Source organism: Cokeromyces recurvatus (genome assembly GCF_025118155.1).
Source record: "Cokeromyces recurvatus strain NRRL 2243 chromosome Unknown BX663scaffold_1, whole genome shotgun sequence".
Taxonomy (NCBI): domain Eukaryota; kingdom Fungi; phylum Mucoromycota; class Mucoromycetes; order Mucorales; family Mucoraceae; genus Cokeromyces; species Cokeromyces recurvatus.
In genome coordinates, this window is record NW_026251387.1 from 1,298,430 (window position 1) to 1,313,089 (window position 14,660).

At 30.1% G+C, this 14,660-nt stretch overlaps 8 protein-coding genes across 8 annotated transcripts; 4 read left to right on the forward strand and 4 right to left on the reverse strand.

Moving 5' to 3' along the window:
• Positions 1–66: 66 nt before the first annotated feature.
• Positions 67–1,822, reverse strand: BX663DRAFT_492530 (uncharacterized protein). The gene is made up of 8 exons (XM_051525221.1): positions 1,740–1,822; positions 1,599–1,631; positions 1,461–1,525; positions 1,191–1,389; positions 991–1,115; positions 710–912; positions 601–668; positions 67–476 (listed from the first exon to the last, which is right to left on the reverse strand). The coding sequence occupies exons 1-8, from the start codon at positions 1,758–1,760 to the stop codon at positions 99–101; spliced, it is 1,092 nt and encodes a 363-aa protein (XP_051387937.1). The 5' UTR covers positions 1,761–1,822; the 3' UTR covers positions 67–98.
• Positions 1,823–2,576: 754 nt separating this feature from the next.
• BX663DRAFT_482197 (uncharacterized protein) lies at positions 2,577–4,680 on the forward strand (the record flags this gene model as incomplete). The annotated part of the gene is made up of 6 exons (XM_051524405.1): positions 2,577–2,706; positions 2,769–3,151; positions 3,386–3,626; positions 3,781–4,056; positions 4,126–4,233; positions 4,655–4,680. The coding sequence occupies 6 exons, from the start codon at positions 2,577–2,579 to the stop codon at positions 4,678–4,680; spliced, it is 1,164 nt and encodes a 387-aa protein (XP_051387938.1).
• A 1,016-nt stretch (positions 4,681–5,696) lies between these two features.
• BX663DRAFT_424925 (uncharacterized protein) lies at positions 5,697–6,296 on the forward strand (the record flags this gene model as incomplete). The annotated part of the gene is made up of 3 exons (XM_051522460.1): positions 5,697–5,854; positions 5,941–6,015; positions 6,077–6,296. 3 exons carry the CDS (start codon positions 5,697–5,699, stop codon positions 6,294–6,296), a joined length of 453 nt encoding a protein of 150 aa, XP_051387939.1.
• Positions 6,297–6,342: 46 nt separating this feature from the next.
• BX663DRAFT_492535 (COBW domain-containing protein 2-like protein) lies at positions 6,343–8,017 on the reverse strand. The gene is made up of 8 exons (XM_051525222.1): positions 7,929–8,017; positions 7,796–7,863; positions 7,644–7,739; positions 7,468–7,564; positions 7,169–7,405; positions 6,979–7,110; positions 6,802–6,922; positions 6,343–6,747 (listed from the first exon to the last, which is right to left on the reverse strand). The coding sequence occupies exons 1-8, from the start codon at positions 7,982–7,984 to the stop codon at positions 6,373–6,375; spliced, it is 1,182 nt and encodes a 393-aa protein (XP_051387940.1). The 5' UTR covers positions 7,985–8,017; the 3' UTR covers positions 6,343–6,372.
• A 556-nt stretch (positions 8,018–8,573) lies between these two features.
• On the reverse strand, positions 8,574–10,199 carry BX663DRAFT_464422 (26S protease regulatory subunit 6B). The gene is made up of 3 exons (XM_051524018.1): positions 10,018–10,199; positions 8,877–9,915; positions 8,574–8,797 (listed from the first exon to the last, which is right to left on the reverse strand). The coding sequence occupies exons 1-3, from the start codon at positions 10,048–10,050 to the stop codon at positions 8,628–8,630; spliced, it is 1,242 nt and encodes a 413-aa protein (XP_051387941.1). The 5' UTR covers positions 10,051–10,199; the 3' UTR covers positions 8,574–8,627.
• Positions 10,200–10,324: 125 nt separating this feature from the next.
• BX663DRAFT_492546 (endoplasmic reticulum vesicle transporter-domain-containing protein) lies at positions 10,325–12,055 on the forward strand. The gene is made up of 9 exons (XM_051525223.1): positions 10,325–10,571; positions 10,653–10,753; positions 10,832–10,902; positions 10,976–11,010; positions 11,094–11,170; positions 11,224–11,313; positions 11,380–11,406; positions 11,497–11,595; positions 11,667–12,055. The coding sequence occupies exons 1-9, from the start codon at positions 10,420–10,422 to the stop codon at positions 12,017–12,019; spliced, it is 1,005 nt and encodes a 334-aa protein (XP_051387942.1). The 5' UTR covers positions 10,325–10,419; the 3' UTR covers positions 12,020–12,055.
• Positions 12,056–12,563: 508 nt separating this feature from the next.
• BX663DRAFT_446000 (60S ribosomal protein L2) lies at positions 12,564–13,742 on the forward strand. Its single transcript, XM_051523676.1, has 2 exons — positions 12,564–13,058; positions 13,143–13,742. The coding sequence occupies exons 1-2, from the start codon at positions 12,856–12,858 to the stop codon at positions 13,702–13,704; spliced, it is 765 nt and encodes a 254-aa protein (XP_051387943.1). The 5' UTR covers positions 12,564–12,855; the 3' UTR covers positions 13,705–13,742.
• A 130-nt stretch (positions 13,743–13,872) lies between these two features.
• Positions 13,873–14,525, reverse strand: BX663DRAFT_482203 (uncharacterized protein; the record flags this gene model as incomplete). Its single annotated transcript, XM_051524406.1, has 2 exons — positions 13,873–14,181; positions 14,280–14,525. 2 exons carry the CDS (start codon positions 14,523–14,525, stop codon positions 13,873–13,875), a joined length of 555 nt encoding a protein of 184 aa, XP_051387944.1.
• Positions 14,526–14,660: the final 135 nt, after the last annotated feature.

Genomic DNA, 14,660 nt, shown 5'->3' on the forward strand with positions numbered 1-14,660 from the left:
GAAAAAAAAAAAAAAAAAGGAAAGAGTTATGTACAGGAACAAAAAAAAATAAAATAAAAATAAAAATAATTTTTCAAGCTTGTGACGTGACTTTTTATTTAGAAGGTCTTTTTATGAATGATATCAGGATCTTCTTGGTATTCTTCAGCAGATACCCACATTTTTTTAAATGTACTAAGGGAAGCTAAAATGGAACCGCCAATCCAAGTACTATATTTACGTTCAGGCGGGGCATAGATTTTGATTTTAATATCTTTTAATGCAAGTCTTTTAATTTCAGATAAAAGACGTTCACCAAAGCCTTTACACAATGTGGAACCTCCAGATAAAACAACATTTGAATAAAGTGATTTCCTTAAATCCATATCAGCACGGCTAATACAATCAACAATCACTTGATGAATTCCAGGGTATTCTTCTCCAATTAATTCTGGCTGGAATAAAATTTCTGGTGCACGGAACCTTTCAGGTCCAAGCTATATATAATAGAAATTACAATAAGGCTTCCACTATTAAGGTGGATAAAAAAAAAAAAAAAAAAAAAAAGAAACAGAAAAATAAAATAAAATAAAATAGAATAGAATAAAAAACAATGATTACCTTTATAATATTTCCATCAGGTAACATAAAATCGTCTAATTTACCACTTGTTTCCTTTTCTTCTTTGGCTGGATTTAATGCAATATAGCATGTTTTTCTTTTATAATACGGACGACTTCCTTTTCTGCTGTTGTATGAAAATTATAGCCAGACTTTCTTAACAAAAGTTGTAAATATTCAGTTACATCTCTTCCTGCAATATCAACTCTACGAATAGCATGAGGGATCGCGAATCCTTCATAAACAGGTACTGCATGTGTAACGCCGTCACCCGAATCAAGTACAATACCTGTAGTTCTACCTGACGAATATCTATAATAAAAAGTCATTGATTCAATCAATTTCAACTTTCTCCTCCTCCTTTTCTTTTTTTTTTTTTTTTGGTCTTACAAACTAAGAACAGCTTGAATCGAAGTAAATAAAGCAGGTACATTAAAAGTTTCAAAAAAGATTTGAGCAGCAGTATCACGATTTGTTCGAGGATTTAAAGGCGCTTCAGTTAATAAAACCGGATGCTAATAATGTATCGAAATAAAGCAAATGAATAATAATAATAATAATAATATCGACAAGATATTTATTTAATTTACCTCTTCAGAAAGAGTTTTTAGTTCATCGGTATAAATATATTGCCAAATACGTTCCATGTCTTCCCAATCAGTGACAATGCCGTGTTCAATAGGGTATCTAATCTTTAACAAGCCACGCAACTCTTGAGCCTTTCTTCCAATAAAATTATCTCCTTCCACTGCACCTGCCATAATACGAACATGCTTAGGTCGACCCACCCTTTATATACATATACATATACGTATGTGTATGTGTTAATATTGATATGACCAAATATGATATATACATACATGGAAGGAAAAAAACATTTCGGTTGTTCTTCACCTGCAAAACCTGCTTTTATAACACCTGATCCCTATGAAAGAATTGAATGAATGGTAAGATGATGGGGAGAAAAAAAAATAGTTGATTTAATCTTTTAATTTTACATTATCAATCACAACAGGTTGATTAGTTAAAACCTAAAATCCAAATAAAAGACAAATGATGAATATCATTTTTTTCCTTCTTTCTTTAGCCTTTCTCTTTTCTTCTTTTCTCTTTTTTTTTACACAATTAATTTATTTTACATCATCAAATTCGGAATTCATTTCGAACTTTTCCCTCGAATTAACCCAGATGTGAATTGAATAAAGACAGAATTGAATAGAAAAAGGAACAGCAATATTTATTAAAAAAAAAAAAGAAAAAATTAACCATTCATTAACTGAATTTGAATTTTATTGCCATTCCCCAAATTAATATGCTTTTGTATTGTTTTTGATTTTAGAATGGTAAAAAAAAAAAGATCTTTGTTCTCCTCACCCTAACTTAAGTTCTGTTAAGGGTGCTATTAAATAACTTAATTAGAATTCTATACCTCATGTTTATGCATGTTTTTCTTTTATTATCAAATATTATATATTGTAAACTATGAAGACTGAATACGTTTGGTTTATGTGCATTCTTTTATAAAGCTAATAATCATAAAAATTACATACAACAAATCTTCATTCTGAATGCTGCACATAAATATGTAATATTAGAAGACATACTCTAAAATTATACGTTTTTCTTTTATTAGTAATATATAATTGAATATATCTTTGAAATAGATCGTAAGCGTATTTACAGAGGAACACTGGATTATGTAGGGCAAAGGAGTGAAGGGAATCAAATTGCATCTTTGGAAAAAAAAAAAAAAAAAAAAGAGTGCTTCTATCTCCTCTTTTCATTTGCTTTTATGGGATCATATTTACTTTCTTTTCTTTTCTTTTCTTTTAAAATATTACAGTCCTTAGATTAAAACTTTTACTTTATACTGTAAGTGCAGGAGAAATATATTTATTGAAAAAGAAGAAGAAATCAGGACCTTTACATTCATTCACACACACACAAACAGAGTGAAGAAAATAGACAACTCTATAATGACCTTTAAAGAAAAGACTTTGATTCAATCGTTTTTTAGAATCATATTTATTTTGGTCTTGTTATCATGTTCATTTCAACGAGCTTATTGTAGTTTATTCTCTAATTCACAAGTCTCTATTACTCAAGGTCATACCAAATATAATAATAATAATAAATCATTAAATATAAAGTTTATTTATACAAAATAGATGTTGTCTGGATATACTCTAACTCTTCTACACTAGTACACGTTGATAATAGTTTTACTCCTATATTTTATAATAATAATATAAGATCTGCTACTAATTTGAGTCAACCTATTGAATCTGGGTTAAAAGGTGTTCTTTATATTCAAGATTCAAGCCAGTGTAGTATGGCTAATAATAACATAAACTCATCATCTTCAGACCAATTTGTATCTCTACCAACTGGATTGCCCAAGATTGCTCTTATTTATCAACAGGAGATAGAGACAAGTAGCTGTTCGGTCATTGATAATATCCTACAAGCTCAAAACCAAGGAGCAGTTGGGGTTATTATGTATGGAAATACTATATTAAATCCTTCAAAGGATGAAGAAAAATCAACCATGGTTAGTATACAACAGCAATAAAAGTATTACCTCCCCCCCAAAAAAAAAGAATGAAGAAAACTGTTATCATATAATATAGTCTCCTTACCTATATACATATATATAAATATATACCCTTATATATAAGGAGATATTAAGTTTAAAGTATATAACTGTGTCAGGAAAAAAAAAGGGAGGAGGATAAGGGATGACAATATTAAGATTATTCCGATTCTAATACAAATGTCTTATTAGATCCCTACTGGAACCAATATTGCCATTGCAGTTTACTTTGTTGATATTAAGATAGGTGAAGACTTATTTGACAAGGTCATGTCTTATAAAAATTACCCTTCAACTTCATTAGATAGGTCTGTTAGTGTTAAACCTTATATACGTACTGTTTTATTACCTGCAAGCCCTGGTGGTATCAATGCTTGGGAAGTAACCTTATTAATTGTATCCATATTACTTGTCACAAGCTTCCTTGCTTCAGGTATGTACATTATTGTTCGAGAGAGATTACATCCATGAACGAGTGTATACAGCATTAGATCATTCTCTCTCTCTCTCTTTTTTTTTTTTTTTTTTTTTTTTTTTTTTTTTTTTGTTAATGTATAATTATATAATATACATATACATATTCACAGTTATCATGCACTGGCATATATGGAGAAAGCGTAGAAGGCAAGAGTATTTGATTGAACAGGGCTTAATTCCTATTCCTGTTGAGATGCTGCCTATGGGGAAACAAATACTGGATAAATCTCAACTTGACAGCTTATTCCCTATTATAGATATAACTTCAGACTACCGATTTTCATCTGAAGATCCACCCGTATGTGTCATTTGTCTTGAAAGCATTACAGTAAACTCAAAGATTCGTAAATTACCATGTGAGCATGAGTATCATTGTCATTGTATAGGTTAGTATTCGTAATGTGCTCTCTATCTCACACTTGTTTAAACAAGCATTTATATATATCTAATTATAGATCCATGGTTAACAGAAAAATCTTCTGAATGTCCTCTTTGTAAATACGATTGTAATCTTATTTCTAAACCTAGTCATAAAGAGAAAATGGATACCAATGTAATACAAAGTAATATTGCTTGGAGAAAACTATTATTTATTTTTTTAAAAAAAATAATATAACCATGTATGCTATTGAGTGTACAGTACTCATATTTCTGTCATTCACACATTATTTCTTTTTAATATTATCGACCTTAATTTTCAGTCTTTTATAGCTTCTTAAAACCGAAAATGTCTTTTCTTTTTCTTTTCTTTTTTTTAAATGCACATAGTAAATTTAGACCTCTATTTTATCATTTTATTTGCTCAATATATAACTTGAAAGTAATCCTATTTAGCCAATTTACTATTATTACCAATAAGCTCATTCACATATATAACAGTAAGTTATTAAAGAATGGATAGTAAGTTTACCTTATCATTGTATATATTATGGGGGAGGTTCAGTATTCATTTCCCAAATAATAATATCTATTTGTTGAAAACAGAGTTGGCTTTGAATCCAGTCAGATAACTTGAATTAAAGGCTTGAAATGGGCTTCTCAAGTAAACTAAAGTCTTAATTCTGTCCTATCTACAAGTAATAATGATAATAGTGGTAATCTACACATGTAGCCATTAAAATACAAAAAAGAAAAATTAAGCTAATCTATGGTTTGTAGAATAGGTGATCCATATGCTCAAGGGAGGAGTCTAGAGGGAGGGAATTCAAAACAACCATTATTATAATTATGGAAAATAGGATAAAGCGCGCACACACACACACACACACACACACACACACACACAAGCAGTGTTCTATATACACATATACATGTATATAATCATCTGAAAGTAGACAGCACTATATAAGAATACTCATAGATGAAATAAGCTATGTTTCAAAAAAATATATTTTCAACACACTTTTTTTATTTTTATCTTTTCCGAACTAGTAATAGTGATGAAATGTAAACCTTTATCAGTCATATAATAAAAATTAAACGGCTAATATACTTTGTAATATAAGCAAGTAGTATTTATAGTGAGTAAATCTAAATAATCTACATAAATATAATAAATAACTGCAAATTACAAATGTCTTGTAAAATGATAATCCTACTGCTTGAATATAAATTAAATATCTTTGTGGTATTACATAATGAACTTATTTTAATACACAGGTCATCTCTTTCAAAATAGTGAAAGGTATGCAAATATATACAAAATTTGTTATAATTGGAACTAATACACAATAAACTGAAAAAAAAAAACCAGAAAAAATCGCAAATTCATAGTTTCTTTTTCCTCAAACTTTTTTTTCCCCCCCTTCTTCCCTTACATAGAATGGATCCGCCAAACGTTCGACTCCCAAGAGCTAGATTTATTCGAACAACAGGAATATCTTCTATTAGTGAAAATATCAGTAATAGTATAAGATCATCATCTATTACAAACGATACTAATACTCAATGGCGACTGAGAAGACAAGAGATACAATTTCCTTCTGAAGACTTTCATGCGCCTCAACAATGGATTCGACCTTCTCAAATGATAGGTAATCCTTCTAGTCAAATTCCTTCTATTAGACATATCTATAAATTGTTATGTCAACATTGTAAATCGCTTGTTTGTGTTCGAGGAATGAAAGCTATCCTTTTAGCTAATAATAGAATTGATTTATACAGTACAGATGTGCCCTCTTCTAGGTATTAACGTAAAAATAAAATAAACTAAAAAAAAAAAAGAGGGAGAGAGAGAGAGAGGCTGAATTTATTTGTATCTTTGTATATAGTATTTGTGTTTTATATAGACATTATTTAAAGGATACCTGCCAATGTAGGATTCAAGATACAGCTTGTCTTGAATGGTAATCGTATTGACTTTTAAATTATTAAGTATGATGTATTAAACTGTAGATAAACTGACAGTGGTAATATTCTTGGATATCATATTATATCACCATGTCTATCATGTTTAAATGCAAGTCATAATGGTCATTTATGGATGTTTCGTTCAGAGGAATGCGATACGATAGAAAGATATGATATTAATCAAAAATTAATGTATTGGCCAAATGCTCCAAAGATAGAAATAGACCTTGAATTAAAAACAGAAAGCTACATTTCACATCATCTTCTTTATAGATAGTTACATGTCATTATGATCAAGCAAGCAAGCAAGCAAGAATAGTGGTGCTATTATTTATTTTATTATTAAAATTCTATTAAATAATTCTATGTTTAACTCTTAATAAATTTGTAAACGATTTAGATATCTTTTCTTTATCTAAATTTTTTCCAATCAAAACAATCTTGCTAGAGGTATCATCTTCATTAATATCATCGCCTGTAAATCCTTCTTGGATATCATATAAATCTTGTACACCTTGAACTACCATTCTTTTCTTCTGTTTACCACTTTCTTCCATCTTATTTTTAGGAGGATATAAAATGCCCTTAAGTCTGAGAACGATCACTGGCTCTTCATTGTTGCTTGTACCCAATATTCTCTTTTCCCATAATAACTCTTGTATCCAGTTTTCAAATTCCTCACTACTTTCGAGTTGTTCGTCAAATTGAATACATACAGTTTGAACATCCTATAACAAAAAAAAAAGTAAATTATACGGTTTTAATAAAAAAAGGCTATTTACATGGCCAATCTGGTGGGCATGACTGCTTCCATGTTCTTCAATTTTTTCTGTTTGTTTCAATAAAGCATCAGCATTATTAACATCATATGCATTGATATTTAATACATAATCTAATGGAATTCTAATATTTGATATATAAGTGGAAAAACTATTAAATTTTAATATAATATCATGTACCTTGATCTTTCAGTAACTAGCATATCAGCTACAGAATTAATAGAAGATAAATCTTGTTCAAGTTGATTTATTTCTTCTTCTGTTAACAAGTCCTTTTTATTAATAACAATACGATCTGCAATTGCAATTTGCCTGTAATAAAATAAATAACTATTTTGAATCCTTTAATACAAACTATATATTAACTTACTTGAGTGCTTCATTAATCATGACATCTTTCTTTTTCTCGGTCATATATTCCCTAATATGCTTAGCATCGACTAATGTTACAATACCGTCCAAGTAAATTTCACTGCCTAATCCTTCATCCAACCAAAACATAGAAGCAATAGGTCCTGGATCAGCTAATCCACTTGTTTCTAGCAAAATATAATCGAATTTTCCTTTCTTTTCCATAAGATTCTCAATGGCCTTTACTCCAACATCTCTAAAAGAGAATGAATTGTTATACAAATATGTATATACACTCATATCGAAATAAATAATTACTTTGTAGAACAACACAAGCAACCATTTCGAAGCTCTAACCATTCTTCATAAAGGGTTCCATCCTGATTAACAGACAAGCTTTTCTCGATATCACTGCCTAAAAAAAAAAAAAAGAATGAAAATATAAAAGAGGAATTAAATATATATACATTTTTATACATATATTTTGTTCTTACTTTCTCCAAACTCATTTAGAATAACAGCAATTTTTTTGTCATGTTTTTCTGTTAAAATATAATTCAACAGTGTTGTCTTTCCACTACCCAAAAAGCCTAGAGAGATGGAATTAATAATGAACGAAAATGAATCGTGTGTGGCATAATCAAACCTGTGACAATGGTAACTGGAATCTTTTTATGCTCTCCTTCTTTTTCTTCAATGGGAGTTGTTACTTCACTACATTAACATTTAATACTTTAGTTTATTGTATTCTCCTTATTATTATCCCAATTATTCTTTACGTTGAATTAGTTACTGGGATAAGCTCAGGAATGTCTTCAAATTCAGTTGACATCATATATTAAATGAGAATAAAGAAAAAATGTGTAAAAGAAAGAGAGAAAACTTATTATTTTTTTTTGTTTTTGTCTGTACAACACTGAGTCTTAATATTTGATATGTTTTTTTTTCTAACGATTTTTAAGGTAAAATATCTCAAAGTATTATTCGTATATACATCAATAGGATGCAATTTAGTTACGACATGTTCAAGAAGAGTCTCTTTAATAATCTGTCTTCCTTTTTTTTTCCTTTTCTTTTTATTTATCTCCCTTCAATTTGCAATGATGATAGCTATTAAATTACAAGTAGAAATGTAGTGTTGAAAAAAAGTTATTATAGGGAAATAAAGAGATACACACAATATGAGAGTCATTCATAGATAATAGAGAGACAGACTAACTACTACAAAGATACGATCTCAATATATAATAATTCCTTATTACCACTTTAGCTTTCTTTTTTTTTTCTTTCTTTCTTTAACGTAAACATCCCAAGATTTTAATAAAGTTGCTTTCATATCTTTAACAGATCTTGGGATTGGTAACAGACTACTAATAGAAAGAAAAAAGTATTACGCAGAAATGTAAAAGAAAAAGATATGCGTATTAATATGAATATATACATAAAATGTATTGTTTTTATTATTATTATTAACATTATTATTTATAGAATTCAAAGTTGGAGTCTTCCTTTTTAACATTAGCCTTATAGCCCTTCTCCAAATCCTTACTTAGAATAACATAACGGTTCTTTCTAACTGCATGCATACCAGCTTCCTGACAAATTGCTGCAATTTCTGCACCAGATAATTTATCAGGTCGTGAAACAACTAATTTTTAACAAAATTTCAAGTTAACGTTTACTTTCTCTCTCTCTCAGAAAAAAAAAATGTAAAGTTTAATACTTACATTCTTCTAAATCAACTTCTTCAGATAAATTCATCTTTGATGTGATAGTTTGGAAAATAAGACGTTTCTGACGACGATCAGGTGTAGGGAATTCAATCTTTCTATCAAGACGACCAGGACGTAACAAAGCTGGATCTAGAGTATCTGCACGATTCGTAGCCATGATGACCTTTACATTTGACGTTTGATCAAAACCATCCATTTGATTAAGTAATTCAAGTAAAATACGTTGCACTTCTCTATCAGCACCAGTCTGTGCATCAAAACGTTTAGTAGCAATAGCATCAATTTCATCAATAAAGACAATAGAAGGTGAATTTTCACGAGCCAATCTAAACACATCACGAACCATACGAGGACCTTCACCAAGGTATTTTTGAACAAATTCAGAACCAACTACACGAATAAAACTGGCGGTTGTATGATGTGCAACAGCCTTGACGAGCATTGTCTTTCCTGTACCTGGAGGTCCATATAAAAGTACACCACGAGGAGGATCGATACCGATTTGACGATAGAGGTCAAAGTGTGTTAAAGGTAATTCAACTGCTTCACGAATTTCTTGTTTTTGGATATCTAAACCACCAACATCCGAATATGAAACTTCAGGTTTTTCATCAGCTCCTAAAAGTGCAATACTACTATCAGCTTCTGGTGGCAAAACATCAACAAGAGCATTTGAATGACGATGTAAGGCAACAGTAGAATTTGGCTTCAACAACTCTCGATCAATAGTGCTGAGAATACGTACAACGTAGTTGGAACCAGTTGTAGAGCCCACAATACCAGTATGTTGATCAATGATTTCGAGAAACTGACCAAGCACAAGAGGGACTGATTTAATTCGCTTTACTTCTTCCTGTGCTCTCACTAATTCTCTCTTTAAATTCTTTTGTTCATCCTTAATATATTCCTCTTGAAGTTCAATGAATTCTAAATCTCTTTGAAGTTTTTTTAATTTAACATATAAATCTTTTTCCGATAATTCTTCTAATTGAGTGATTTTAGGAAGAAGATTATTTGATTCTTTTGTTTGATGCTAAAAAAAAAAAGAAAAAGAAAAAGAAACAAAAAGCATAGTGAGTTCATCTTGCAATGCCACTTGTTGCCGTTGATATATAATATGTGTATATGTTTTTACCTCAGATTTAATATGAATGCCAATTTCCTCCATGTTTGGTTTAATGAATTTTTTCTTTTATAAAAATAAATGTCCAAAATAGATATAAATATGTGTATGTATATTAATATGTGTATATATATATAAAAAAAAAAGTAGAATTAAAATAAAATGTGGCTATAGTTGTCTTATTTGTGAAAGCAACGCGTAATAATATCTATTTCGAAAAAATGCGAGAAACCTATGTTAACGTCATCTATTAACGAGTCACATTAAATTCCCGTTGATTTCCCTTTTATTTTATTTTATTTTATTTTTGAGAATTCTGCAGGCAATGAAAAGGAACAGACTTTTTGTGGCATTCTTTATTTTATTTTATTTTAAAGCTTTAAAAATAATAATTTTATTCATATAAAAACAAAAATGGTATTTCGGAAATTTGCTGAAAAAGCAGCAACTATTGACGCATTTCCTAAAGTTGAGGATGATAATCAACAACGTAGCGAGAAAGGTGGGCTTCTAACTCTGTTAGTTGCTTTATGTTTATTTTTGTTAACCATGAGCGAGTATTCTGAGTGAGTAAATGATATAAATGCAATACTATCTGTTTGAAATATTCATACTTTCAGCTAATTTTACAATAAAATAACAAATAGTTATCGTAAAATTCATACCAATTATAAATTCTTGGTTGATTCAACTATTGATACAAAGATGCAAATTAATATCGATGTAACAGTTGCAATGCCTTGTCCATGTAAACTTTCTTTTGTTATTATCATGTGAAGACCCATTCTAAATAGTTAAATATACATACATACATATATATATATAGCTTTAATGGTTCACGTTATAGACGCTACAGGTCAGCGTATAAAATTAACAGATGACCTTCGACTTATTCCAGTATAGTATATAGATTAGTTTTAAAAGAAAGCAAAACAATTACCATGTTAAAAATAATGTAATCTTCTTATAGGCTGAATTTTCTGCTCGTACAGCTACAAAATATAGGTACAGTATGAAAACACTTTTAAAAGAAAATAGAAAACAATAATTCTTTTTTTTTTTTTTTTTTTTTGATAAAACAAGAATAGACAAGTAGAGGATCCAAAATATATTCATGAAATTATTAAGGCTGCTAGTGGAAAACAATACAATCATGAAATTGCTAGTATGTACATAATCTATTATTTCTTCTATCAACCACGCCTAATTTTAATTTAGATGATATGGGAGCATGTAGAATATACGGTTCACTTAATGTAAATAAGGTTGCTTCTAATCTCCATATTACTTCAGATGGTCATGGCTATGGTAAAAAAAAAAAGTACATGTAAATGTTACAAAATACATTAACATTCTGTTAAAAACAAAAATTAGCCAGTTTTACTCATACAAGCCATAATTGTAAGTGCTAAATAATACGTTATTATTATTATTACTTATATATTTATGTACTGTTCAAAAAAAAAAAAAAAAAAAAAAAAAAAAAACTAGTGCTTAACTTTACACATCGTATTGATGAATTCTCGTTTGGACAGCTTTATCCTAATTTAGTTAATCCTTTAGATGACAGTATTGAAATCTCTGAGACACGTATGTCAAACAAGAAAGATGTACTCAACCCAAATTATTTGACTAACTGATACAAACAATGTATTATGTAGCCTTTGAGATGTTTCAATATTCAATTTCAGTTGTTCCTACAACCTATATTGATCATAAAAACAACATTTTACTTACTAATCAATATGCAGTATTAGATTTTCATAAACAATTCCAAGATGGTCGAGCTGTTCCTGGGATATTTTTTAAATATGATATTGAGCCTATTTCTGTTCAAATTAGCGAATCTCGTCAACAGTCATTCTTACATTTTATGGTTAGATTATGTGGTATTATTGGTGGCTCTGCCATTACAGTTGGAGCGATCTATAGATTAGTCAACTTTATTATAACAGGTGGAAAAGAAGACTCCAAACTCTATACTTCTACACAGAATTTCATGAGAAAAGTTTAAATAAATCATCTCATTTACTATACAGTTTATAACCAATTCATTGATATTCTAACTTATTAAACTTTCAATCTGACCATTCATTCTTGTTTGCACTATAAATGACTAAAGGAATTTGTCATCTATTGATGCTAGATATCAAAATTTTTGATTTGTATTACGTTTGACAAAATGTAAAGTTCTATTTATTGACTTTTGTAATTAATAGCTTAAAAGATGACTGAAGCCGACCTCATTATTTTAATAGACCATACAAGCTACTATTTTTATTTTGGTCAAACAATTAACAATACGATGGTATGTTTCTATTCTATAAACACAACCTTTCTTTTAGAGTAATACAATATGTTTTAATACTTTAAGGCAAAAAGGCTTTTCTTGATTTATATTCATTTTTTTTTTTTTTTTTTTTAGCCTGGACGGACTTAAAAATAAATCCGGACCGGAAAACTTTCATAAGAAACTAGATTGCTTCATTATTTCACTTATCGAAGATATGGATGATCCAAGAGGAAGTGAATTACTAAATCTTTCTCTTTTTCCACTAGTTAGGCAAGTATCAGAATACAGTACAGAAAGGAAAAAGGGAACTGATGGATGCATCTCGATTCATATGTTGATGGATTAATTAAATTCATTTATTCCCTTTTCCTAAGAATATGGATTAAAAAAAATGATAAAAGGCTAACAGTTTTTTTTTTTTATTTTATGACTTGATTGACTCCATTATGATTTTGCATTTTAACCTATTTATTCATTTAATCTGATCAACATAACTCAACAATTATACATCTTACTTTATATATACATTTATATGATTATTTTACGAATTTACAGCAATGGGTCGTGTCATTCGTGCTCAGAGAAAGGGTGCTGGAAGTATCTTCAAATCTCACACTGTCGGCCGTAAAGGTGCCGTCAAGTTGAGAGTTTTCGACTTTGCTGAACGTCATGGTTATATCCGTGGTATCGTTAAGGATATTGTTCACGATCCCGGAAGAGGTGCTCCTCTTGCCAAGGTTGTCTTCCGTGACCCTTACAAGTAAGTATATAAAAAAAATGTGGATTTTTTTATTTAGTCATTTTGCTATGGTTCAATTTATAACTAACATCATGTTTGTTAAAGATATAAGCTCCGTACCGAAACCTTCATTGCCACTGAAGGTATGTACACTGGTCAATTCATCTATGCTGGTAAGAAGGCTGCTTTGAACATTGGTAACGTTATGCCCTTGTCCTCCATGCCTGAAGGTACCGTTATCTGTAATGTCGAAGAAAAGGTCGGTGATCGTGGTTCCATTGCTCGTACCTCTGGTAACTACGCTACCGTCATCGGTCACGGTGATGATGGTAAGACTCGTATTCGTCTTCCCTCTGGTGCCAAGAAGGTCATTCCTTCTACCTCTCGTGCCGTCATTGGTATCGTTGCCGGTGGTGGTCGTATTGATAAGCCTATGTTGAAGGCTGGTCGTGCTTTCCACAAGTACAGAGTTAAGCGTAACAGCTGGCCCAAGACTCGTGGTGTTGCCATGAACCCCGTTGATCACCCTCACGGTGGTGGTAACCATCAACACATTGGTAAGGCTTCTACTAAGGCTCGTGACTCTCCTGCTGGTCAAAAGGTTGGTTTGATTGCTGCCCGTCGTACTGGTCTTCTCCGTGGTACTAAGAAGATTAAGGATGCTTAAATCAAATAAATTATTCAGACTCTTTTCTTTTTTTTTTATTTCTTTCTTTTTTTTTTTTTGTCTTTAAAATAAAACAAAGAGAATAATACATATACGAATACAGCATATTATTTAGAAGAAGAAAATCCGATACAATACAACTTTACTCTTTTTTTTTATTTATAAACTTTAAAGTGTAAGCATTTTACCAAATCGAAGACCAGCAACTGCTAATCCTGTAAGTTTGACAGCTTCAAATCCAATATAAGCACAATGTGCTTTTGGAAACGATGCACATTTTTCATTAGATTGTGTTGAAGAAGGAATTTCTTTTGATTTTTTGTTTAATTTAGGAAGAAGATAAACTGCTTGAATAGCTGTGACTGTTGCAGGAATCCAAATCGATCTAGCTAAGCAAGCATCAATATACCCGTTATTATCAAGAATTCGTTTTCTCCATTCACAGTACAAATCTAAACCAAGAACAGTTACAGCAATCTATTTATTTATTTTCATATAGACACACACAAATATATGTATATATCAAGTCATTAAAAATAGAAAAATGGATGACAATTATTTGTATATCTATTTACCTCGATTTTATTTAACCAGTTAAAGCGTTGTCTTCTGTAACCCACCTTTTGTTGATCAGACAAGTGAGGTGATTTTAAAAAGAAGGGAGTCTCCAAGAAGCTCCAATTTAAAGTAGTTGCAAACCAATAAGCATTAATACCGGCTAAACATAATGTTAAATTTCTTAAAGACGTCCTTTGCCACAATTGTTTATGCAAAATAACTTCAATAGCAACTGAAGGTATAAGGACTTTAACAGAAGTCATGGGGTCTTCTAATAAGTGAGTACAGCAATTTGAAAGCCAATTTGTTGTTGTATTATTATTGTTAGTAGCAGAGTTGGTCATTATATACTGTGTTAATGAAAAAAGAAAAGTAAAAAAAAAAAAAAAAATAAATAA

Coding starts and splice junctions, on each gene's coding strand:
- BX663DRAFT_492530 (XM_051525221.1), bottom strand. CDS start 1,760: ATGAATTCCGAATTTGATGAT. Junction 1,526..1,598: donor AACCTGTTGTGATTGATAAT/GTAAAATTAAAA, acceptor ATTCTTTCATAG/GGATCAGGTGTTATAAAAGC. Junction 477..600: donor CTGATGGAAATATTATAAAG/GTAATCATTGTT, acceptor TATTATATATAG/CTTGGACCTGAAAGGTTCCG.
- BX663DRAFT_492546 (XM_051525223.1), top strand. CDS start 10,420: ATGGTATTTCGGAAATTTGCTGAAAAAGCAGCAACTATTGACGCATTT. Junction 11,011..11,093: donor CGTACAGCTACAAAATATAG/GTACAGTATGAA, acceptor AAACAAGAATAG/ACAAGTAGAGGATCCAAAAT. Junction 11,171..11,223: donor ATACAATCATGAAATTGCTA/GTATGTACATAA, acceptor ATTTTAATTTAG/ATGATATGGGAGCATGTAGA.
- BX663DRAFT_464422 (XM_051524018.1), bottom strand. CDS start 10,050: ATGGAGGAAATTGGCATTCATATTAAATCTGAG. Junction 9,916..10,017: donor GCATTCATATTAAATCTGAG/GTAAAAACATAT, acceptor TTTTTTTTTTAG/CATCAAACAAAAGAATCAAA. Junction 8,798..8,876: donor AGAAGTTGATTTAGAAGAAT/GTAAGTATTAAA, acceptor GTTAAAAATTAG/TTGTTTCACGACCTGATAAA.
- BX663DRAFT_492535 (XM_051525222.1), bottom strand. CDS start 7,984: ATGATGTCAACTGAATTTGAAGACATTCCTGAGCTTATCCCAGTAACT. Junction 7,740..7,795: donor TCCAGTTACCATTGTCACAG/GTTTGATTATGC, acceptor CCATCTCTCTAG/GCTTTTTGGGTAGTGGAAAG. Junction 7,406..7,467: donor TGCTTGTGTTGTTCTACAAA/GTAATTATTTAT, acceptor ATTCTCTTTTAG/AGATGTTGGAGTAAAGGCCA.
- BX663DRAFT_446000 (XM_051523676.1), top strand. CDS start 12,856: ATGGGTCGTGTCATTCGTGCTCAGAGAAAGGGTGCTGGAAGTATCTTC. Junction 13,059..13,142: donor GTCTTCCGTGACCCTTACAA/GTAAGTATATAA, acceptor TGTTTGTTAAAG/ATATAAGCTCCGTACCGAAA.